General features: G+C 38.7%; 1 protein-coding gene across 3 annotated transcripts in view; it reads right to left on the reverse strand.

Moving 5' to 3' along the window:
* The window catches only part of LOC131071759 (histone deacetylase 19), a 62,192-nt gene that overhangs the window by 10,972 nt on the left and 25,173 nt on the right, over positions 1-26,047 (reverse strand). For 2 of the 3 annotated variants that reach the window (XM_058007710.2, XM_059209638.1), the window contains exons 3-6: positions 20,770-21,210; positions 20,539-20,681; positions 20,255-20,345; positions 20,022-20,146 (exon numbers count right to left, since the gene is read on the reverse strand). In XM_058007710.2, coding sequence (XP_057863693.2) covers positions 20,022-20,146; positions 20,255-20,345; positions 20,539-20,681; positions 20,770-21,210 — 800 coding nt within the window. Of the gene's footprint in view, positions 1-19,359; positions 19,765-20,021; positions 20,147-20,254; positions 20,346-20,538; positions 20,682-20,769; positions 21,211-26,047 lie in introns of those variants that run through there. The other variant, XM_058007712.2, reaches the window with a different exon arrangement.

Here is a 26,047-nt window from a genome sequence, read left to right on the forward strand (position 1 = left end):
TGAACCTGAGAGGGATCTCTCTATAGAGCAGATTTGTTTGAGTAAGATAGAGAGATGCAATTGGGCAAAGATGATTTTGAGGTAATCTGGGAAGGCTTGGAGGTCTGTAGAAGTTTAATCTTCTGAAGCAAGACTGTCAAATGGTTAAAAAGTTAAAAAGAAAAGACGTAGAAAGACAGAGCAGCAAAGGTTACAGGACATTAAGGCATAGATTAATGCAGGTTCTCATTAAACTATGGATGGCTAACTTACACAAAGGAGAGGGAAGTTTCCTTCATCAGCTGAATAAAGATTTTGTTATGGAATATTAGGAGCTTTAATGCCCCTTATAAGAGGCATTTGTTGAAATGCCAACAGCTGTTACGCAAACCAGAATCAGTCTTCATTCAGGAGTCCAAACTTGCTCGCAATGAACTTTTAGCTTTTATTTCCTATTCCTAGTTGAGTTGGAAAGTGCTAGCATTGGAGTCAGCTGGAGCTTGTGGAGGTCTTTGCATTCTTTGGAACCCCCCTAGCTTATGCATTCACCCAGTTGTTGCTTATTTAATTGGATGGCTTGTAAGTTTAATTCCTTTCAAGAGCATATTTTGGGTGTTTGTCAAGATGTCTATGATTTAGCCTACGGGTCTCCGGAATAGGCTAATGGTTCACTGAACTTCTCCTCACTGAGAAGGGGACATTACAGAAGCAAGTCTGATTTTTGTTTCTGATTTTCTGATTTTTTTGTGTTTTAGGAGGTTTTCTGATTTTTTTTGTTTTTTGCTTGAATATGACAAAGAATTAATTGCAATAATGAAAGAATGCTGATGTAAATTCAAGGAACTAAATATAAGACTGCAAAGGCCAATTTCATTGACATTTTTGGTAATAAGAGGTCAATCATTCCCCGAATGATAGATACAGGCCTGTTACAAATTCTGATCTGCTTTTACGAACTCTTCAAACCCTACACTGCCTGAAGGTGATGGTTTTTGGGCACCAAACTGGCTGAATGATGACTAAGAGGGGTACGGCCAGGTCTGGTCTGGAATAAACAGTCTGAAACAGCATGTGTAGTACTATCCCAAATGACAATATCTTCCCACATAGGCTCCAGCTGGGATATGGCCTGGCAAGAGGTGGGACGGCCTGCAAATGGAGTCTCAATACCTATTCAACTAAATATATTTTCCAAATATGGCTTCTAAATGCAGCACCATGGTCAAAGATTATAGTATATGGAAAGGAAAGGAGATGAAAATTTTGGTTGACAAAGGTTCGCAAGGATGGAGGAGGTGTAGGGATCGGCCAAGGCAAATGGACGTATTTGGAGAGGCAATCCACCACCACTAGTACAACTGAATTTCCACCAAACTCGGTAAGTCCTTCAATGAGATCCATGGAAATATTTTCCAAACTCAAGTAGGAATGGGCAATGGTTGGAACAAGCTTGGAGCTACCATTGTTTCACCCATAGTTTGTAGACTTGAACTCGGAAAGTACTCGACAAGCCAAAAAATTTCAACTCGGCAAAAACTCGACAACTTAGAACATACCAAATATTAAAATTTATTAAAAAAACATATATTTTTTGCAAAATTGAATTGCAAAATGTATTAAATTAAAAATTGACATCTCAAAAGAGAAACTACATGGTTTTAAGGCCAAATAAAACATGTGAAAAATGTGTTTTAACCAGCATTTTACCCGTGTTGGTGTTTTTACCCATGTTTTTCCTATGTCTATAAAAACTCACAAGTTAAACTTGTAAAAACTCGCAGAGCAAAAAAAAAGAGAGTACTTGGCAACTCAGAGAGTACTCATAGAGTACTCATAGAGTTTGCAAACAATGGTTTCAACCTTAAAGTACTAGCATGTATCACTTTCAGCAACAAACCGCTTGATATCCTCCTTCAGCCTATGCCAAAAAAAAAAAGCACAACACAACCACTCATGTTTTCAAAAACCCTAAATAATCCACTGAGAGGCATGCAATTTGTGCAGAATTTTAGGCAACAGAGTCGAATTGGGCAACAACAATAGGTATCCTTTATATCGCAAATGTTCTCCATCCCAAGAGTGGCTGAGGGAGGTAGCAAGGCTGGGAGAAAGTTGGTGGATAAGACATTGTGCGGGCAAGTCTAGATGTCGTTCCACGCTAAAGTGGCATAGAAATTGCATAGAGGGTGACAAAGTCCTTAGGTTTGTAGGAGAGAGCATCAACAATCACATTCTCCTTGCCCTTATAAGTGATCTCATCATCATGCCCCATGAGTTTGGTGACCCATTTTTGCTGCATAAGGAGAATACATGTTGCTCCAAGAAATATTTGTGACTATGGTGATATGTTTTATAACTTTTATTACATAAATGTCTCCCAACACATAAGGCTTCCATTTATTAACTTCATGTAAGATCCTCATCATCTCTTTCTCATAAGTGGAGCAAACGAAATTTCGCTTGAATAGGGCCTCATTGGTGAAGGCAAAAGGGTGACCATCTTACTGAGCATAGCACCAAGCCACTGCAACAAGCATCACTTTCAATGACAAAGGATTTGGAAAAATCAAACATGGCAAGAACCAATGTTGTTCATAGCACATTTGAGGTCTTTGAAGGCATGTTCCATTCTAAAGGCCCGTGAGAAGGCATCCTTTTTAAGCAATGCATTCAATGGAAAAGAAATTTTGCCATAGTCTTTAACTTATCTCCGTAGTAGCCAATGAGACCCAAAAAAACACTAAGGCTTTTGAGTGTCTTGGTTTGGGCCAAGTTTGCATGGTCTAGATTTCTTCAAGTCGACCTAAACACATGCAATGGAAACAAAACATCCCAAGTACTCAGTTTTCTTTTAACCAAAGGAGCACTTGGCACATAGTTGCTTATCTACAATAAGTTGTGATGTCAAGTCAAGGTGCTACAAATTTTGTGATGTCATTGAAAAAGTCCAAAATGAATCAACAAAGTAATTGTCAAAAAAATCTATTCATCAATCCTTGGAAAGTGGACAAGACATTAGTAAGCCTAAATAGCATGACCAAAATTCATAGTTACCATTATGAGAACAAAAGGCTATCTTTGAAATATCTACTCTGTTGAGCTAAATTTAATGAAAGCCAATGCACAAATCTTATTTTGAGAAAATTGAGCACCATGAAGCTCATCAAGTAACTCGTTGATTACAAAATTGGAAAATTTTCCCTTGATGGTGATTTTTCCAACTCAAGAAGTCAATACAAAGTTGCCAAGATCCATCTTTTTTGCAAACGAGCAAAATAAGGTACAAGTAGGAATTAGTGTTGGGACAAACGGCACAAGCCTCAAGGAGTTCCTATAACAACTTTTCAATTTCTATTTTCTAGAGAAATGAATGCTATTAAGGGAAAATGTTAAGTGGTGCACTCCCTAGATGGAGTTGAATACAACTATCTTTCGGACGTTGAGGTGACAACCAACAAGCTCAACAAATGTTGAGGCATGTCTATCTAAAATCTATTGCAATTTGGTAAGAGAGCTAGAATTAGAAAGAGGGTTAAACTCAATGTAGTGAAGCTAAGCGATGATCCCATGATAGTTTTCCTTAAGGAATTTTTCCATCAAATGTGAGATGATAAGACTAGTACACCCAAGGGTAAGACCCTTCACAGTGCACTTCTATCCATTATCAACAAAGTGCATCCAAAGTTCAAAGAAATCCCACAAGATTGGACCAAGGGTATGCAACCATTATACCCCAAGAACTACATCACAACGACCCAATGGTAAAGATAAACATATCTAAATGAAGGTTATATTCCCCCACAACAATTTGAACATTTATGCATTTTCCATTGCATAGCAAGGTTGCACCATTGGGTTGAAGCAAAATGATACACAAAGCAATCAGCCAATTTATAGAGTTGTGGAATAATGAAGTTATGCATGTTACTAGAGTCAATGAGCATAGTGAGGGTAAATTTATTGAAATACCCTTAGACTTTCATAGTTTGAGTAGTAGTGACTATTGCCAAGGCAAGGACGAGAATTTTTGGATATGAGTCCAAAGGAGAGGAACCAATGGTAGCACCTAGCTACTTCTTCTTCTTCTTGAATTTTGGGAGCATCTTCACACTCTTCCATGTTTGGAGGCGATTCAACATTGAGTAGATATAGCTTTTGTTGCACACATTTGTGGCATTTGTGGCCCCTTGTGAATATTTCATCACAGTAGTAACATAGCCCATTTTCTCATTGAGCTTGCATTTTAACCTCTATGAGGCATTTAACGGGGGTGGTCTTTGATAGCTGCAGCATAAGAGGGCATGTTGGTATTGTGTTCTTGAAGGGAGCTACAATTGAAAAGAGGGATTGAATCGTGAGCTTATCCTCTACATTGCTACAAGTTTTGCCAAATCCAAAGCTTCCATCATGTCATTTGGTTCAAACATTTTGACCTTAGGGCAGATTGGATCCTTGAGGCCATTGATGAAAAAACTTGTGAAAAGAGAGTCAAAGAAGCCCCAAGTGTTATTGGAAAGACACTCAAACTCGGTTTAATATTCATGAACTATGCCAATTTTATGGAGTTTAGTAAGAGCACTGATAAAATCTCATTAGCATTCAGGCCAAATTGAACCAACAATTGTTTGACATTTTTTTCCCAAATGAGTTAATCATGAGACTTGAGATACCATTGAACAACTTCTTTCTCTAAATCAAAATGGAATAGTACAATAGGGACCTATTGATGGGTATTTTGTGACCACACCAACACAAAATAAAGTTTCCAATGGTCACTATATCCTCTCTTGATCAAAATCATGTGTATGCTAAGATTTCAAGAAGATCATACAATGATTCCAAGGTTCCAACTGCGTACTAGCAACTTTATGATGGCTATAGACTCGTTTGGTTGATGTTGTTGGTAATCCAAGGGGAATTACGCACACTGAGGAAGACTTAAACAGATTTAGAACTTCAAGGAGATTTTTGCGAATGATTTGTCGATGAATGGCTCTTTTTTGGGACTTTTCAATAAGATAGTGCAGAAAGTAAAATGGGAAAGAGTTGAGAAATTCTAATCTAGATATAGGAACTCAACAGATAACAATGACTTGGGCAAAATCGACCACACTTTGCTTCGACACTTTCAGACAACTACACAAAGGAGGTGCAATCTTCAAAGGTTGTGCTTATAAGATTTTAAACCATCAAAGAACAATGTTCATCCAATAATCTAAGTTAAGAAGGCACGTGTAAAAGCTTAGTCCAACCTTACACTATAGATAGAAATCATTTATTGACAAAAGGTATGAGCGTACGATCTCACCACAAAGCAATGCAATTTATCTCATTCATCTAAATACTTGAAGCAAATCTAAACTAAGTGAGGAAGATGAAACCATGCAAGTTTTGAAACAACACAGTGAACACCAAAAGCCAATGTATCACTGTTATTACTCGGAAACTTATAGCAACAATCTCATACAATTCTCCCCCTGCTACAAATGAAGGGGTGAACCCCTTTTATAGGCCTCCAAGAGGAAAATGGATGGCCCAGATTACAATCCTATCAATGGCTAAGATTAAACATGCAAATCCCTAATTAGGGTTTGACCAAAGATTCCCAAATATGATGCCAAGTAGTGGGGAGAGCCATTAATGAGGAATCTCGCCCACTACACATTAATTGCTCCTTGCTCCCAAAAAGGGCGTCCATAATGTAATAAATGCCCATCACTTCTCAAATCGTCCATCATGCATTAAACGAGCCGCAATCTCCTTGAATATGGCAGCCGCCATGAATTGAATATACATCCACCAGCCATAAATGCGCCATCATGCCCTATGCAATCAATAGATTCTCGTCCAAAATTGGACAACCATTATCTCGTTCATTGATAGCGAATGCAATGAATCTAGCCACAATGGCTTCTAGCTCTCCTACGAAGACACTTGGCACAGTCATTCTTTTGCCTTCCATTACTATGGAAGCAGGAATTTTGATCAAAGGAAAGAATTCCTCCTTGACCATGTTCTAGCGCTCCTCTTTTGTCTTGGCCACATTTTGCATAAGGTGAAGGATTTTTTGCTTGGGGAGGAAAAATCCTCCATGTACTCATTTTAGTGCCCAACCTTCTCCTAGAGCACCCTTTAGGGGGGATGAAAGAATTTGCGGAATTTAAGAAATTCCTCCTTAACATGAATTTGGCGCCTATTCCCCATTTGGAGTGCATTTTGACCATGGTGAAGGAATTTTGCTAAGTTTTGGAAATTCTTCCTTGCCTTATGCATTTTACGTTCTTGATCTGGACTTGGATGCCAATTTTGGATTGAGGAGGATTTCTCATTGAAGGAACACTTTCCCACCATAGAATAGATTTCCATGCTTTTTGCCACTTTTGGAAAAGATTCCAAACTTAGCCATTTTTCTGATCAACTGCTTGCTTTCTCGACTTTCTGGATTTGGAACTTGGATTTTTCAGGATTGCTCTGCCATTAGTGTATTGCCAACTGCCAAAAATAGTAAGTACTTCCAAACATCAAATTAGGGCAAACTGGGATAGGGTGACACTAAAAAAAGACTTACTAAAAATAAACACTACTAAAAACAGTAAGTTTGTTTAAATGCATGCAAAATTAGGCCAATCTGAGACGCAGTGAAACTTACTAAAAATAGCAAGTGCTCAGAATTCGCTCAAATTTCACTGGTAGCTTCCTTGAAGGGTTTTGACTTCATTGCTTCGTTCAAATTTACCAAAACCCTAAGCTACTGACCTCAAATCTAAGTCTAAAGGGTAAAAACCCTAAAATAGGCAATACAAGCTCCAAACTTAGTCAAATTTACTCAAAACACTTGCAGACTTGATCAAAATTTGCCAACACATTTGGGGACCTAGGAAAATCTAAGGGATTGTTGCTAAAAGACCCAAAGGACCACAACCAAAAGACCAAGTGGACCAAAAATGTAGGGGGTCCTCATTTGGAATGGGGTGATGTGTGATTAGGTCACAACAGGACTCTGTTGACAGAATAATTATTATGCAGACTGAAGTACTATCCAATTTGATAAATCCAACTACTATGATTCGTGTTGTCAATTCAGGTAAAGTCTAAATTTGGCCATAAGCTGTGTATCCAAACAAATGTCCACTCTTAGATGGTTGTTGACTATTGAGGCAACTGTTGAGAGTTGCATTTCAGAATTTAAGCAATGTACCATCTGTCTCAATTATGAAATTTGTCTCTAATTCTTTAAAAAAATTCCATTTTGTGGCTGTTGGAATGAGTAGACACAACCTAAGTCACAGAATTCACCGAATTTCAAGCATGAAGCTCAATTTTTATCGAATTTCAAACTTTTTAAAAATATACGTTCAAATTCAGCCAAAAATTTGTACGGCCAGACGTCATTATTTTCTTATTAAAGCTAAAATTTAAAAAGCATTTTTTTGGGGGTTTTTGAAACGCGTTTAGGGTTTTTTAAGATTATCGACGTATTTTTTTTATAAAAGGTTTGTCCCCGCCTCTATAAACATAGAACTCTCATGAAGAGGTGTAGATTTTCGACGGAAATTGAAGTTGCAGCGCGTGGGTCATCGTCGTTGCAAGAAGTTGCAGTGCGTTGTGAGTCGCCATCGCTACAAGCCTGCAAGGCTTCCCGTTGCTGCAAGGCTTCCCGTCATATACACTATCGTCATTGTTGTCTCTACCATTGCTGCAGCCTGCACTACAATCCACAACTCCACTTTGCCAAGTTCTGACGGCAGCGTTGTTGTGACCTAATCACACATCACCCCATCCCAAACAGGGACCCCCTAGCTTTTAGGCCCTTTTTGTCGTTTGGTCTTGGTTTTTTGTGGGTTTTGGTGGCAGTCTCGTCAGTCTCTCCGCTTTGCAGGTGTTCGAGGGTCATTTGGAGTTAATCTGCTTTTCATTTGAGCGAGTTTGGTGAAGTCTAGGGCATGTTTTGTCCTTTTTTAGGGTTTTTGCCTTTTGACCTAGATTTTAGGGGTTTCTGTGAGGGTTTTGGAAAAATTGAACATACGACTGGAATCAAGACCCTTCAAGGAACCTCCCGGTAAAATTTGAGCCAAAACGGAGCAACTTTCTATTTTTAGAAAGTTCCTATTTTTTAGGGATTTTACCGAGTCCCGAAATGTCGTCATTTTGCCAAAAATCAAACTTACTATTTTTAGTAATTTCTATTTTTAGTAAGTTTCTATTTATAGTAAGTCATTCATGTGTCCTGTCTAGGGGTCTAATGCTAACACTTTAAAGGTTTCTATTTTTGGAAAGTTTGTTCTAACAGGACCATTTGGGCAAGGTGACAAAGATCAGGCATTTGCAACTATTTCTAATTCCGGAAAGTCAAAAAGCAGACAAAGAAAGCCAGAAGATGGTTGAAGTGCTGAAGGCCCACTCCTGAAATGGAAAGCTCAAGAAATTTCTCTAAGTTTGGAAAAATCATCCCAAATTCTTATATGGTAACCTAATCCGGAAGGGGCTCAAAATCCATCCCAGTCCGGAGGAAGCATGGAAAGGCAAAATTCCTCCTCTAAGGCAAAATTCCGCCCAAGATGAAGGACAAGCACCAAAATTGAGGTCTCATGGAGGATTCACAAATTCACTGAATCCTCCACCAAGTCAAAATTCCACCCTACTCTCCAGCGAGGCGCCAAAATGGAGGCATGGAGGATTCACAAATTTCACTAAATCCTCCACCAAGTCAAAATTTCACCCTACTCTCCAACCAGGCGCCAAAGTGAAGGAGGCATGGACGTTTCACAAATTTCACTGAATCCTCCACCAAGTCAAAATTCCACCCTACTCTCCAGCTAGGCACCAAAATGAAGGAGGCATGGAGGATTCACAAATTTCACTGAATCCTCCACCAAGTCAAAATTCCGCCCTACTCTCCAACCAGGCACCAAAATGAAGGAGGCATGAAGGATTCACAAATTTCACTGAATCCTCCACCAAGTCAAAATTCCGCCCTACTCTCCAGCTGGGCACCAAAATCAAGAAGTCATGGAGGATTTACAAAATTGATGAAATTCACTCTCCTATGAAAATCCACGCCTAGGATCGAAAATTCAGAAAATCTTCTAAGGTATGGAAAGTCAAAGGGTCAAGGAGGAATCGAAAGTCAAAATCCCCCCGGGCAAATTTTTGAAATTTCTATTTTTAGACACCGAATCTTGTTGAATGTGGAAAATTTTATAGATTCGGAATCGTGGTGAAATTCTCTATCCAATGAACCTAGCTCCTAAATTTTAGGGGGATCCCTAAAAAAAAGGGGATGTTGAAAAGGGTGCGAAAATTTCTTCAAAAGCAGAAGGCAACAAGTTAGAATGAAATCAAGCGAATCTTGAAAAAATCCTTCAATTTCCTCCGAATTTTGAAAGAGTGGAAGTTAATGAGTTGGCGAAGAGAATCTTCCAAGTATGACGCATGGCTTAGTGCATTTAATGTAACTTCTAAATTTGAACTCACTCACAAGGGAAGTTTCTTTTGCATGGCGCAGTGATTGGGAAAGTATGACGCGTCATAAATTCAATTGCTAATTTGATGCCTCCTAACTTAGCAAGACGTTTTGAAGGATTCTATATAAGCATGGAGAGGCATTTCATTTCTCACTTGCAGGATTCAAGAAAGAAGAATTGGAGAAGTGAAGAGTGGTCATACTTAGTCTTTGTTTTCATCATTTCCAAGGTGCTTTTCAGGATGGCGGAATCAAGCAAGGCAGCTACCCTCTCCAGGCAGGCATTGATCAAGGTAGAAATGAAAGGTTTCCTTCCTCATTCCCAGTTGAATTCCAGATGGGAAGAAATCAGCGATACTAATTTGGGCACATTCAATCTGGCTGCATTCAAGATCAGAATGTTCCGGACAGCAGGGCATAGTCCATCACCAACAGCTGTCAAAATTGCCAAGAGCGGAATTGTTGCGGCAGCTGGTTTTCCTCCTGCTATTCAATGTCCAGACTTGATCCTGGAGTGGGAACGCGCAAGGGGCGCTGCCCCTTGACCCCAAGTTGGGGGCGCTGCCCCCAAACCCCCGTTGAAAAATATAGGGGGAAACCGCGCCGATAGAAGTAGGGAAAATCTAACCTTTGACTCTGATTAGGCTCCATATAACAAAACAACTTAGAAATCTTGGTAATTGGTATTTAGATTTAGTATTTCAAATTTCCTCTAGTCTCATTTGAAAATGTAATTCTTATATTGTAATACTGTCATACATCTTTTCAAAACTAGTTTTTCAAGTACTATATGTATATGTATAACTATATCAGCACCACCACCCCGCCACCCCCCCATCGCCGTCCCCCTGCCGTCCCCAAACTTAGGCCCTTGGTCCCCCCGTCTCGGAAACACGTCCCCTCGTCCCCAACACCTATGGCTACCCAGACTGGCACATCACAGGCAGAGACTATGGCTACTCAGTCATCCAGGACCTACCTTAGACGCCTTTCTAGGAGGCAGATAGACGAAACTGGGCCAAAGCCTGAGCCATAGACTTGTTTTTGTTTACACTTTACAGTTACATATATGTTTGGGAACATTTGAAGTCATGGATTTTATATACATTGGACAACATTTATAACTCTATATATCTATGTTTTCTAATTCCTTCAACTACAATTTACATTTCTACGCATGTGATGGATGTATGTTTATGTATGTGATCAAATTAGCTTCTATTTGATGATGTTATAGTGTCTTTAAGCTTAATTCAATAATGGGTGTATGAAACAAGTTTTAAATCGTTAAAAATCTCTAAATTTCAAGGGTTTTCTTATTTTGCCGAGTCATTGCCGAGTCCGAGCCGAGTCACGAGTCGAGTCAGCCTTGCCGAGTCAGAGCCGAGTCCGAGTCTGGGAACTTTGGTGTTATCCCAAGATGCATCTTCACAATATTAGTTCTTACGGGTTGGCTAATGACACCTTCACTATGTACTTGACACGGCTTATGCAGAAGAAGTTGCACGTAAGGGTGTCGCCGCAAGCAAGTGCCCTGATCCAGAAGTATGGAGCTACATTCTTGCAATTTCCTAAATTCACCTACATCAGGACGCAAGGATTCTCATTCCAGTCATACAAATTTCCAAGATATCCATCAGACAAGCTCATATTGCTGGAGCTCATGAGACAGTTAACTACCTATGATCAATTGCAGAAGAAGAAGAAGAAGAAGAAGAAGAAGCAATCGATTGGATTCCCAATTGTCTTGGGTGACTTCATGGAAATATGCCCAGGCTTGGAGGCCGTTGAGAATGCAGCAGGGGAATTGGCATTCTATCGCCTGCCATTTTATACATCCAAGGCCCAGTATGATCCTTACCGCCAAATCAGGAAGGTTGTTGGCGTCAAATTCATACACAAGTTTCCTTAGAAGATTATTGGGCAGGTGTCGAGGATGATCTTGAGGTCCGAAAGAAAATGCATTCCAGATTGCCCCTTGACACCATCAGGTTAAGTGAAATTTATCAAGTGCCAGATCAGGTGAAGGAAGATTCAGATTTGGTGCAACCAGAATTTGAGAAAGTAAAAGATCATCCCATTCAGTTGCCAAATTGGTCAGAGCCCAAAATGGATGATTTGAGTGTCCTGGCTACACCAGTGTTGAAATTCACTAGGCACTGGATTGACCAGCAAATAAGGAAGTTGGAGGAGAGAAATGTTCATTTGACATAACAGCTAATGGGAAGTCTAGATTCCCACAGTGAGGCGACCGAAGGCTCTTCACAAGCCCAGGCAGGAGGGGAAGTCCGGATTGATAAAGGAAAGAATGCCTCAAAGAGACCAAGGACGACAAGGAAGAAGGATATCCAACAGGAAGTTCCACAGGAGGTTCAGCAAGAAGTCCAGCAGGAAGAACCTCCACAAAAGAGAGCAAGGACAGAGAGGAAGCATTCACCGACGAGTTCCTCAAGTGTGCAGGAAGTAGAGATGTTTTCACATCCAGTAGGTCCACCTCCAGAGAAAATTCCAACACCAGACATACTCAGCATTAACGCTTCACAAGGACACCATCAACCAAGAAGTCAAAGACCAGAAAGTCCTCATACCAGGAAAAGGCTCGTCAGGATAGCTTCGTGGAAGTTATCCTTGGCGAAATGGAAGAAGAGTCACAGAAGCAGGAGCACGTAGAGGTTCATATTCACTCCATCCCCGCTCTAGATTGGTTGGTAGGAAGGCTGAGAAGGGAACCAGAAAAAGAAACTAATCCAGCCCGGGAATTGGAAGAATTGTTGAAAAAGATGGATCAGCCAACAGAAAGGAAGGCTCCTCGGAAATTCTCCAAGGTTGTAAGGGAAGAGTCTGGATCCCGAACCCTGCACATTGTTGAGCCTGCAGTAGATAAAGACAGGAACGAAATCAGGCAAGAGGATTATGTTATCAGACAGATTGATCTTGGCCATGCTTCCACAGGTCAAGTAATAGGAGACTTTGAAGAATCTTCCTTAGCCATGAGGGAAAAGATGCTGAAATCAAAGGCGAAATAAAAGCGGCTAAGGGAAGAAAATAGAGCCCTATGCGAGTACATCAGGAGTTTCAAAAGATCCCTCAGGGAGGCAGGTCCTTCATTCACTCCTCCTTCCTCCCTTCCTAAGGAAGTTGTTGATGATGCGGAAGTTATCAGAGCGATGGCGCAAAATTCAAGGGAATGGATAGAAGATGTTTATACTGAAGCGGGAAAATTCGTCGAGGACCTGGCTCAGCTTCATTCAAAGTTCGTGACCCTCTTGAGCAGATTAGAGACAGCAGAAGGATTGTGGGAGGATGTGCACGTTTACTAGGACTTAACCATTCCGCAACTCAGGGCTCTGACGAAGGTTCCAAGGCAAATTCTGATTGATGGGAAAGTAATTCAAGAGATTGAAGCTTATGACTTTCCCCGATGGTTCTACGTCGTTTGCTCAGGAAAGAACACCTTCAATAAATTCAGCATAGACTCCTTTACTTTGAAAGATTCCATCAAAGGGGTGTAGGAGGAAATCATCAGTGCAATTGAGGCATTGTTCGTAAGGAAACTCAATGACAGTGGAATAACAGTGAACTCCCTGAAATCTCAGTTGCACGAGTTCTTCTTCGTAGGTTCATTCCCTAAGGAATATTTTGCAAATGTTTCTTCATTTTCTGGTATAATGAAGAAGACACAGGAAATCATGATGGAGTGGGAGAGCTTCTTTTCCAAGAGCGAGGAAGAAATTGCCTCGATGGAATTCGACATTGAAAATGTGCCAAGTGTCTCCATCGGAGAGCTGGAAGCCGTCGTCAACAAATTCATTGTATACGCCATAAATGAACGGGATAATGGTCGTCCATTCTTGGACGAGAATCTTTTAGTTGAATAAAAGTGGCATATTTACTGCTGAGGGTATTTTGACTAAGTGTGGGTCCGGTCAATGCATGTCAACGTCACATGAGGAATCTTCTTGCATCCAGCCGCCTTATTTATGATTCTATGACAGATTCTTCGTGCATGTCGTCGTCGCATGAAGAATGATGGGCATTTATTCCTTGCATAGAGATGTTTATTATATTCTGGGCCTGATCGGTATAGTGGGGTGCATTTAATGCACTAGTGGGCGCTATTTTAGGCTCATGGAATATTGTATATGGGCTTTATGGGGTATTTATTGTCGATTCTCACCTTGTTGCATCTTGAGTGGAGAATCTTCTGGGGTGAAACCCTAATTAGGGTTTGCATGGCCTGAGGCCTATATAAAGGGGTGACCCCCTCATTTGTAAAGGGAGGAGAGATTGTTATCTGAGATTGCTGCATCAGGATTGTTGAAGTAGCCAACTTAATACACTGTTCGATTTTGATGGTGTATTCTTGTTCTATTTTAGCAATTTGCATGGTCTTGCTCTCTTCAATTAGATTAGATTTGCTTGCATGTTGTTAGGAGAACCGGATTTGATAAGAGTACTTGTTGCAGAATCCGAGCTTATACTTTTGGTGTGCAGCTAATTGTTGTATACCGTGCAAAGTTAGCCTAAGCCTTTTGTTATGTGTGTATGCTTAACTTCAATCATCAGTAAATATTGTTCGATCCGATGGTCCATATTGGTGATCTTAAAAACCTCCACGCACCCTTTGAAGATTGCACCGTCTTCGTGTAGTTGTGCTCTGCTGGCAAAACGAAGCGTGGTTTGATTTTGCAAGAGTGATCTCGTCTCCTGTTCTTAGGATTAGATTAGCTTTAGCATAGTTCTCTCTACCCTACTCTCCTTTACTTTCTGCATAATTCGAAAATCCAAAAAATCTAAAACTAAGGCTTTCATTGCAAATCATCCATTTAGAAATCCTTGAGCTTGCATGAGTTTATCATCTTCTTCAATTGAACACACGTAAGGCCCCTTAGGTTAACAGCAAACCCATCAAACAACTGAGTCACATCCAAGCACTGAAGGAACCTTGGAATTAGCCGTTTGAACTTTAAGCAATCTTAGCATACGGACTAATCTTGATCAAGAGAGGATAAGGTGACCATTGGTGACTTTATTCTGTGTTCGACGTTGTCAAAAAAATATGTCAACAAGCGTGTTCAAGTAGGCGCCCGATTCATTTTTTTTCCTTTGCCCTTAAGTTTTTGTGTACATTCGATAGTCATAGTGATTTATTTTTATAGTTTTATAATTTATTTTTTAGTGTAATAATTTTTTTTTAAGAAATATTTTTTGTGTTATATATTTTAATATTTTATTACGGTGATTTTTTCATTATTATAAAAAAATATATACAAGTATTATAATAAAGCTTATAATACGTGTATATATTTTATTATAATACTTGTATATATTTTATTATGATGATTTAATGATTTTTATTACAATGATTTTATTATATATTTACTTTTTAGAGTTAAATATAACAAATATTATATTTAAATAAAGTTTTAAACTTATTGAATTATTTTTCTTTTTGGAGTTAAAAATTAACATATTATATATTTTTTGTTTTAATGTTTTTAAATAGAATTTAATCCATGTTTTAAATATCAAAAATCACTTTTCTTCTAAATTCGACAGATTGTAATGGCTCCGAACAAATCAACTTCAAAGGGATGGAAACATGTGACCCACAATGGTGCTTATCTTCATTGCAACTTGTGCCCAAAAGTTTATACTAGAACTTTAACAAGGGTAAAGGACCACTTGCTTGGTATTTCAGGGTGTAAAGGTGGAGATGTTACTGCAAGTCCAAATGTGTCCAAAGAAATTAGAGCTATTTTAGAGAAAGAGCAAGCCTCTTCGATTGCTAGAAAGATGCAGGCGACACAAAAGAAACAGAGAATTGAAGAGGATGTGTCTAGATTCACATTTGTTATGTCTTCCTCTTCGAGTCTACCCAAGGCCACAGGGGCATCCAAAGAGAGTGGAACTTTGAAGAGTCTTTGGAAACCAATAGAAAAACAACAGGTGGATGATGCACTAGCAGATTTGTTTTACACAAGTGTTATTCCATTCAATGTAGCTAGAAATCCGCATTTTCATAATGCAATTCAAAAAGTTGCAGAGTTTGGCAAAGGGTACACACCTCCCACTTCTAAGACTTTCATGACAAGTCTTTTGGAGAGGTCAAAAACAAGAGTGACTAAGAAACTAGCTGAAGTCAAAGCCTCTTGGAAAGCAACATGTTGCACCATATTGAGTGATGGATGGTCAGATATATGCATAGAAACGGGACTCGCCCGGACTCGCCTAAACTTGGCGAGTCCGAGTCCGAGTCATGCTCGTCGAGTTTCTGGGACTCGTCCGAGTCTGGCGAGGAAACTCGCCAGACTCGCCGAGTTTGGCAAGTTTGGCTCAAACTCGCCAAACTCGGCGAGTCCCAAGCCCCAAACTCGGCTACTGGCTGGGTTAGTAAAATGAAAAAAAAAATACATTTTAAAAAGTTTTTTTTAATGAATGGTATCGTCTTTGTTCACTACAACCTTTGCCTGAGAATGAGAAAAATTAGGGTTACAACATGTCAGCCAATAGAAAAATAACACCCGATACCTTTATTAAATAATAAGTTTTTTTGGACTCGCGGGGCGCTGCCCCTCGACCCCGCCCTGTATCGCGACAGGGAGCGCGCAAGGGGCGATGCCCCTTGACCCCACCTTGGGGGCGCTGCCCCCAAACCCCCGTTGAAAATATGGGGGGAAACTGCGTCGATAGAAGTAGGGAAAATTTAAGCTCTGAGTCTGACATTGATTGGATCGACCAGGTAGATATAGGGGCTGAGATTGTAGCCATGGTAGAGGAGGAGCGGAGAGCAAGAGCATAGACAGGAGATTCAGAGGCAGATAGTGACACGGATGTTCCTGATGTTGGTGAGCATGTCATGGTGTCACGGGGAGCGGCTATGGCTGTTGAATCATCCAGGACCTACCTTAGACGCCTTCACAGGGGGCCGGGGCCGGAGGGTGCAGGCTCCTCTGAGCCGTAGGCTTGTAGTTGTATTTACCTTTGGTATTTGTATGAAACATTTGATGATGATCATATGATGACATGGATTTTTTATTCCATGAGTTTTGTAATATTGTATACATTTGACAATATTTATATATCTATGTTTGTTATTTCCTTCAGCTACAATTTGCGTTTATGCTTATGTGATTGATGTATACTTGTGTATGTAATCAAATGAGCTGAGTTTGATGATGTTATTGTGTCTTTAAGGTGTATTCAATAAAGGGTGCCTAAAACAAGTTTTAAATCTTTAAAAATCTCTAAATTTCTTGAGTTTTTCACTTTCCCAAGTCCAGCCGAGTCCCGAGTCCGAGTCCGAGTTGGCCTTGCCGAGTCCGAGCCGAGTCCGAGTCCCGTTTCTTTGGATATATGTCAAAGGCCATTGATCAATGTTTTGGTGGCTTGTCCTGAAGGTGTTGCATTCTTGAAAGTGATTGACAACATGAACCACAAGAAAACTTCTGAATACATATTTCAAATATTAGAGGAAGCCATTCTTGAAGTAGGGGTGGAAAATGTGGTTCCAGGGGTAACTGATAGTGCAGCAAATTGTGTGGGAGCTGGAAAACTGATTGTTGAGAAATACCCACAAATATATTGGAGTCCATGTGCAGCACATTGTTTGGATTTGTTGCTTCATGATCTGGCTAAGTTTCCATGGATACATGAAGCAATTCATAGAGGGAGAGAAATTGCAAACTTCATAAGAAATCATCGTCTCACATTGAGTCTTTACAGGCAGTATGCATCTAGGGAGTTGTTGAGGCTTTGTGACACACAATTTGCTTCATTTTATATCACTTTGAAAAGAGTTGTTGAAGAGAAAGCAGCTTTGAGATCTGTTGTTTGTTCCAATGAGTGGGAAAATTCAGCGCTTTCTAAAAGTGCTAAGGGCAAGAACATAGAGCAAATTGTTTTAAATAGTAGAATTTGGGAAAGTGGAACAAAGGTTCTAAGTATATGTGAGCCAATTGTTGATGTGCTTCGTATGGTTGATGGTGACAAACCTTGCCTTGGCATGCTTTATGAAAGCATGGATCGTTGTAAGGAAGCTATTCAGAGAGCACTAAATAATAATAGATGCAAAGTACATGGAGATATGGGCAGTAGTTGATTCCAGATGGAAAATGATGCACACACCTTTACATGCAGCAGCTTGCTATTTGGAGCCTAAGCTATTTCATAATGATAGACAAGCTGATTTTGAGATTATGGCAGGGTTTCATGAAGCCATTAGCAGATTTGAACCAGATCCAACAATTGCATCTCTAATTAGAGACCAAGGTTGGGTATACAAGAGAGCAGAAGGGTTGTTTGGAATAGCAAGAGCCAAATATGATATGACACGAGATGCGGTACCTGGTTATAGATGGTGGATGAGCTATGGAGCACAAACTCCTGAACTTTGGTGCTTTGCCATTAGAATACTGAGTCAAGGAGCAAGTTCATCAGCTTGTGAGAGGAATTGGAGTTGTTTTGACCACATCCATTCCAAGAAAAGGAACAAATTGTTGTCTGGAAAGTTGGGAGATCTTGTCTACATTTGCAGCAATTTGAAATTGTCCATGAACAAATCAGCAAGCGACTCCACATCTTCTTCACAACAACGCATTCCACAAGACATAGAAGTGCCAGTTGCAGATGAGCCTGGCTTTCTTGACAAGGAATTGGATAGTGATACAGATGATGATGCTACACCATCTGAGCCATGTCCTTTTGATGACTTAGAGTTTTTTTGAAGTTCTAAAGTCTTGACTTTTTTTGTAACTTTTTGAAAAGAAAACATCTTCGCAATGTTAAACTATTTTGATAATGACTTCAAATCTATTTTGGATGGTTTATATTTTATAAATGTGCCATCTTTTTATAATGACTTCAAATCTATTTAGCAATGTTAAACTATTTTGATATTTTTTGGAAGTATTACATATATTTAAAAATAAACAAAATTATATAAGGCGAATTTTATCCGAATTTTTTTTTCAAATTTTTCCCTTGTTGAATTTCATCCGAATTTCATGGCTGTCGAATTCGAAACTTGTGACTTAGGACACAACCATGAACAAGGTTAGGTGCCAAAAAAAGTTTTCAAAAATGCCTCAAAATGACCTATGCAGATAGATGGTTGCATTGAGACAATCAGCTGCAAATGGAAAAAAAAAATTAAAAATTACTATTTTTTAGTTTGCGTTTTTCAAAATTTGAAGTCCTTAAATTCCTTTTTTTAGTTTGCGTTTTTCAAAATTCTAAGTCCCTTAGGGGCAAATCTTTAAACTATTTTTCTCTGCAATGGCTAGATCAAAATATGCCAGCCCTAATCTGATTTTTCTATTCAACCCCACTGCATGTGCTTCTGTTGTTTCTTACAAAACAAAAATTGCAGTTTTTCCTGCTCTGTTGTTATATTTATAATAATATTTTCGAAGCTTATGGGATTATTATACTAATATTGTCCAAGCTTATGGGATTATTTATGATAGCTTATGAGACAACATACAAAGCAAATGCATCCAAAGCCTTTATTGCAATAATTAAAGAGTTCGGACTAAAGGATCCTAACATAGAGAATCTAGAAGATATCAAATGACACCTAAAAAACAATAAACTAAATATATATAAGATTGACTGTGAGTTGTCCTCTCTCATTGCTATATTGGTGTACTAATTTCCAACAGTTATGTACCAGTGGCTTTTCTCAATCTCTGGATACAGGTTTCCACAATTCTTTATAAGGATTACCAAAAGCATTTCCTAAATCCAGTACAGGAAAAAGATTTGGAACACAAGCAAAGCGACAAGACAAGCATCAAATGAAATCACATACATGATTGGTGGCTGAGGGCAAGATAATCAAGGTTATAGTATACAGAAAAATGAAAAACTTTTAACTGTGTTTCAACATGGTAACATCAGTTCATAAGGAAGCAATAGAAGTTTAATAAATCTGATTTAATATACAGAAACATTCTTTCTATTGCATCACTGCCCTTGATGCTTAACAAAAGTATTCAAAAAGAGTATTTGTGTGTGAATATATTGGACTTGAAAATAATCCCTCAAGCAATAATATTGGAATAGACTTTTCTCTACTCCAAAGGCATCCAGCACTGGATGTCAAACCCAGGAACCATACGGTATATTTTGCATCTGAACATAATTTACTCTTAATAGTGAAAATATTGTATATAATTTGTCAATCATAACTATCAAGTTGCTTAAGATTAAAGGAATGAAAGCTGAGTAAAACTAAAGTTGACAGAGAATGAACTTGATTAAATCATAGCCATAAAAGAATTTCAGCTGACCATTGGAGGTCATTATCAGTATCAGCAATCCTGCATGAGAGAATAAGAGTTTTTTATGCACACAATACACTTAACAGTGCCTACAAATGATGACCAGAACATCCTCCAGATATATTTTCCTAGAAAAGAAAAATGTTACCACTCTTTACTCTTGCAGCCACCCATTGTAAATTTAGTAAACTTTGCAAACACAATAATGAGATGAAATGCAATGTGGTGCCACAAGCCAGTTGTTTAATTTTAAAATACAGAAAACCTGCGATTGTCTTGGAACCTTTCATACATACCGAATGAATGCACATTCCTCTACGTCATGATTCCTAAGTTTTGAGTCACCATTCTCTGAATCGGAATAATACTTTTCTCTATCCCATTTATGATTTCTACTGTGTACATCATAATCTTCTTCTTCCTGCAATTGTCTCAGAACAATCAAGGAGCAGTGGTTGTAAATTCAGTGAGTTATATATTCACTTGCACATGAAGAAACTCAGGAAAAAAGAAGCATTTATAATAGTACCGGCTCAGGGAACTCAGTATCTGGAGGACGTTCCTGGAATTGGGCACTCGGTGCACATGGCATTGAATTAATATTTTCAAGTAGCTTGGACCTATTCAAAAATAAACAATTAAGTGATATCTTTTTTAAGGTCTAGCACATACAGTGCCATAAACAAATAAATGGAAAAGCAGAACTAAAGATATAAGTCAATAACTAGGATTTCATATTTTAGAGTGCAATCAATTTTTGAAAATTTGTACACAAAAAAGGTCAACCTTGGAGATTGTGAGGTTGTCACAAACCTAATTCTATCCAACATTTGTTTTGAATTTTTGTTTTCCATATTACTTGGAGCCACATGAAGAGTATAATCTGGTCCAAAATATTCATAATATTCATGCTGGGGCATCTTATCATCAATCTCTACACCAACTGCAACTCCTGTCTGAACATTTGGGAGGAAAACAGTTAAATTACAATGTTGAAGACTGAATCTTAACTAATAAACACAATAAAATAGTAAAGATAAATACCTCATAGCACCAGCATCGAGCAACATTACGAATTGTATATCCACCACCACCCAAGAGCAGAAGTGGCACATTGAATGACCTCATATATCGTACACACTCAGCATGCCCTTTTACAGAAAGATTAAAGCAGCCTAATCTATCTCCAGACAAGGAGTCAGCTCCGCACTGAAGAACAACTGCCTCGGGGTCATAGACTGTCATCACTCGTTGAATGATTGGTTTGAATAGAGACTGAAAGCTTTCATCATCAATTCCATCATCCAATGGGACATTCAAAGCATAAGATTTCCCTTTTCCATAACCAACGTCTCGGATATCACCTGTGCCAGGGAAATAGTCTCCAAATTTGTGAAATGAGACAGTCATGACCCTATCTGTTGTGTAGAAAGCCTCCTCGACTCCATCACCATGGTGAATGTCAATATCAACATACAAAACACGCTGCCAAAAACAAATTATTCATAAAAAAATGTTAAGAAAGAAAATTTGTGAATGGAATGGTTTTGAAATCTCTGTATATAAAATGAAAAGAAAGGGTTATAACCAATATTATTATCAAATGCACTCCTTGTTAGCAGCCCTAAAAATGTTAAGACATGAGAAAATAGAGATAAAGCATCACTAACCTTTATAAACTATTAGAAGAATAATGCAATCAATTAAATTATTGAAGTGTAAATGTATTAAATACAAATCATGACCTAAAACTGGATAGATGTTTACTTCAGAAATACGAAAGCCAAGCAAAAATATTTTATTTGGAAAATATGACCAGAACAATCTCAACATATACAACAAAAATAAATTGATTAAGTGGATGAAAAATATTAATAGGATATCATAGCAAAGAACTTGAACCGCCCTCAGACAATTGAGGAACAGATCAACTATCTCACAGAGCCAGACATTCAAAATTACAGATGCCTTCAGCTAATTTTGATTATTTATATTCAAGAAAATTCGAGATTCTGAGGTTATGTTGTAAACATCACAATATCACAATCACACTATTTCCACTATTTTTTTTATTTTTTTTCAAAGCAATATCACAATCACACCAATCACCCATTAGGGTTAGAATAATGAAATCCAAACAACTGGAAGGAACCCTACACTTTCTGATCACCGAGAGCCCAGACTGAGAGGGTGAGAGCATATGGTAGCAAACGATCGTTAGTGATAATCTGCTGAATTGCTGAAATACAATAACGAGCGGCAAGCCAGCCCCTTCCGCTTATCCAGCGAGAAAGCAAGGAACTTGGCGGTAAACCAGCCAAGGGAATAGTACTCCCAACACAAATCACTCCACCGCAATATTTAAGCGGGAGGACTGAACACACCAAACAAACTCAACTTGATCGCTTATGCAACGGGAGGATCATTACAACAAATATCACTCAACCGCTTATGCAGCAGGAGGACCGAGTTACAAAATATCAGATATAGGCAGCAAGCCAACCTCTTCCACTTTTCAGCGGGATATAAAGAATACAATCCAGAAACGGTTAGTAGTACTACTACTTAACCTTACAATAGAGAGGAAAGATAGAGTAGAAGTATAATGTTGAACACATGAGATAATTATCATCAAACTAACTCAACACCAATTTCCTAGAATCTGATGTAAAAGACAGCAGGCTGGAAATGCATAACCAGCAACACATAAACTCACTAAATTGCTCATATCTCACTCATATCTCCTTCTATTCACCCCAAATCACTCCCAAACTAACACTAGACAATAAGCGACTAAGAACACACCAAAAAGAAGCTACCAAACACCCCAAAACACCTTGCACGCATTCCAATGCACTCCCCAAAACCCACGCCTAGCTAGAAAATTCGATTTGCATTATAAAATCTAAATCTCCAAATATGGGGCTGCAAACTTACAACATATATCGCCAATAGCATAGAAAAGGTTTGAGCTAGTACCCAGAATGACAAGTCGCTCAAGCAAGGAGGTATGATCAAAAACTTGCTTTAGCCACAGCAAACTAGCAACTCCAGAAAACACACCACTCCGAAAAATACTGAAATATGCACTAAAAATGTCACAAGAATACACCACTCCGCTAGGTACTATGTCTCAAGTACGAAACTTGCAATACTAGGGTGCCACACTCCGAAGCTTCAAATTCATTCGCCAAACTGGCAACATAACGATGCAATTTTTCAAGATGTCCAAATGGGAGGCCAAGCACCTGTATTTATAGTTTTTTCCCTCTGAAATTCAAATGAAAATGCTCACAAATTCACCTCTCCAATTTGCATTTCATTTCACTATCACATGGCGTCCAAATGATATTTCATTTCATTTCCCAAGGTGGGCGCCTGTTGACGTGTATTTTATACACAATCATACACAGAATAAAATACCAATAGGCATCTTATCCTCTCTTGAGAAAATAGTCTCTAACTGCTGAAGATTCGCGTAAAGGATCAGTTAGGTAGACTCCAAGGTTCTTTTAGTGGGGTCTCCACGTGTGGATAAGCTCTTCGTGGTACGATGTGATTTGCTGGAATCACAAGGGGACTTACATTGAACTTCCGATCTGCTTTGCTGGAACACAGGCTCTTACTAGCTTAGATTTTTAAAAAATGGAAAAAGGATGAGGGCGAAGAGAAGATCTAATCCTAATACTAAGAATGTAGGAACAATGATTTGATTTTTGATGAAACTCTAACTAGATCTTGTTTTGTCATCAATGGAACATCTACACAAGACTAGTGCGATCTTCTAAGGGAAGCTTTATGATGTTCAAATCATCACCGCAGGCATAGATACCATCCAAGTTGATGCATATCAATGAAGAGGCAACAAATTGAAATTGAGCTTAAGCTGAACGATTCCAGTTGACTACACAAGGCAAGTCTGCAATCAACAAACTGCTAGTAGTATGGATATACGAATTCCACCATCAATCAATCACATTTCTTCCATTCATCTAATCATCTACCATCTAAGATTGACGACTCAACAAGAAACCATGCAAATTGCAAGAAAACGACATATTTCACCATTACTTCAATGAAAATGGAGTTTGTTTACAATCAATGGCAACAATTTCTTGCCTTGTCCTCCTATTCTACTCTAATTACTATTCTATCAACTATATTCTAACTCTTCTAACTATTTACATACTATCTCTAACAATTGCTAATTTATTGCTAATTAGCTTTTACAAAATGAAAATGCCTGGGCTTATATAGTGCCCACAATACAATTTGATGGCTTAGATCAATTCAAGATCAATGGCCAAGATTTTACAATGAAAACCCTAATTAGGGTTTGTTACAACCATTACATAACATTTAATGCTTGACCAATGAAATAATTGTATTGCTTGGACACATGTCCCTTCTAGAAAAATCGACCAATGGATAGCCGGGGTAGGTACATCGGAGTTTGTGCCACCTTCCATGAGTTAGGTACATTGACTCTGGACATGCTGAGGTGGACCACACTGACTGGAGGAGTGATGACTGGGATGCCACCTCATCTGACACTTGTAGCTTGCTAGATATTCAATTTGATGTCATTGAGAGGCTATCTTTAATTAATTCTTGATCTAACTCCTTTTGTCCTTGATGTGCAAGACGATGATGTACCTCGCCTTGGAATGCTGTATTGAAAGAGGTCGCCCCTGTCCTGGCTTGATCGTCCCGGCGAAGACCGTCCTTGATCCGGCTTGATTTTCCTTGATGAGATCTCCATTTGATGCCTACACAACATTTCAAAATTAGTAACATGATTTTGCAATACATAACATAAATTAGAGAGCAAATTTTAGGAAACTTAATGATAAGTCCTTTATTAATCATTTCCTAAAAACGACGATTGAGCTAGGAATTCAAAATTCAAAATTCAAAATCTAAGCTATGACGATCAACGTTCAAAATCAAAACAATAAATCCATATCGCCATACCTCTCTTGAGAGCTAACTCTAGAATGCAAAACAAGGATTGCCTAGGCAAAATTGACGTTAAATAGTCTTCAACGTGATCTCCCCTTCAAAATCTCAATTCCGCCACCTTTTGATATGTCCTTGATGTGATCTTCAATGTCTTAGCAAATTCGCCCAAATAGATCTTCAAGTTCGCACAAATGAATCTCCAAATTTCGCACCACCTTGAATGATATTAGCGTCACCTTTGGATATCAATTCGCACTTTCTTTTGATTGATAGTTCGCACCACCTTGCTTGGAATGAAAGCTCGCACTTGAATGGTAAAATGACAATGTAAAAATGATGGTTTTCACCTCCCTTTATAAGCGCTTCTCACCATTCACCCTAAGGCCGACTTTTGTGAAATAAAGCAATTTTTAAACGATTTTTAATTAAATAATGAAGGCCGACCTCCATATTTAAGCGCTCCCTTTGATTTTTAATAAATTAATAAATAATTAATTAGATGCCTTTATCATTTAAATTAATAAATTCGATTTTTTTTTTTAAGGCAAAATAATTAATTAATATTAAGCGCAATATTAAATGCCATTTTTAATATAATATCGATTTTGCTAGCATTTAAATAAATTCAAAAAATGTGTTTTAAGCGCCAAAATGAAAAAGTGAGAAGATACATACCTCATCGCCCTGGTCCCTGACTGGGGGACAGGAGCGATCCATCAACTTCATCATGATTCTTGCAATTTCGACGTTCAAAGTCCATATCTCCACGTTCAAATCGACATTTTAGCTAGGTCCTTTGAGTTTGATTGACTTGTTTGTGCGAAGGAATGCCGTTGGATGTAATATCGCCCTAGTCCCTTGGAGAGGGACAGGAGCGATCTTCATACTTTTCACGTTGATCTTGCATCTTCGAACTCCAATTTTCATCATAAGGCAAATAATATCATTGCTTGTTCATTCCATGCTCGTCCCACTTGCTTTTACAAGGCATTTTTTGATGTTAGAAGGATCATCGCCCTTGTCCCTTGGAGAGGGACAGGAGCGATCCTTGTCTTTTCTCCATTTTAAGCTCAAATTGGTAATATTTAACGTCTATCTCCTTTTGTATCGCCTTCCAAATGGTGTTTAAAACCTTGTGCAACCTTATTTCAACGTGGTCTTCAAAGGATTATAAGTGTTTTGGCAAATATCGCCCTGGTCCCTTGGAGAGGGACAGGAGCGATCTCCATGTCCTAGCTCAAATTTGCAAACACTTGACCTTCGTTCTTCGTTCATTGTCTTCCAAAGGACGCCCTTTACTTCGCCAATCCGTACATTGTCTTGATTTTGAAGGAGCATGAGTGTTTTTGTAAAAATCGCT

This window comes from Cryptomeria japonica, chromosome 8 (assembly GCF_030272615.1).
Source record: "Cryptomeria japonica chromosome 8, Sugi_1.0, whole genome shotgun sequence".
Taxonomy (NCBI): domain Eukaryota; kingdom Viridiplantae; phylum Streptophyta; class Pinopsida; order Cupressales; family Cupressaceae; genus Cryptomeria; species Cryptomeria japonica.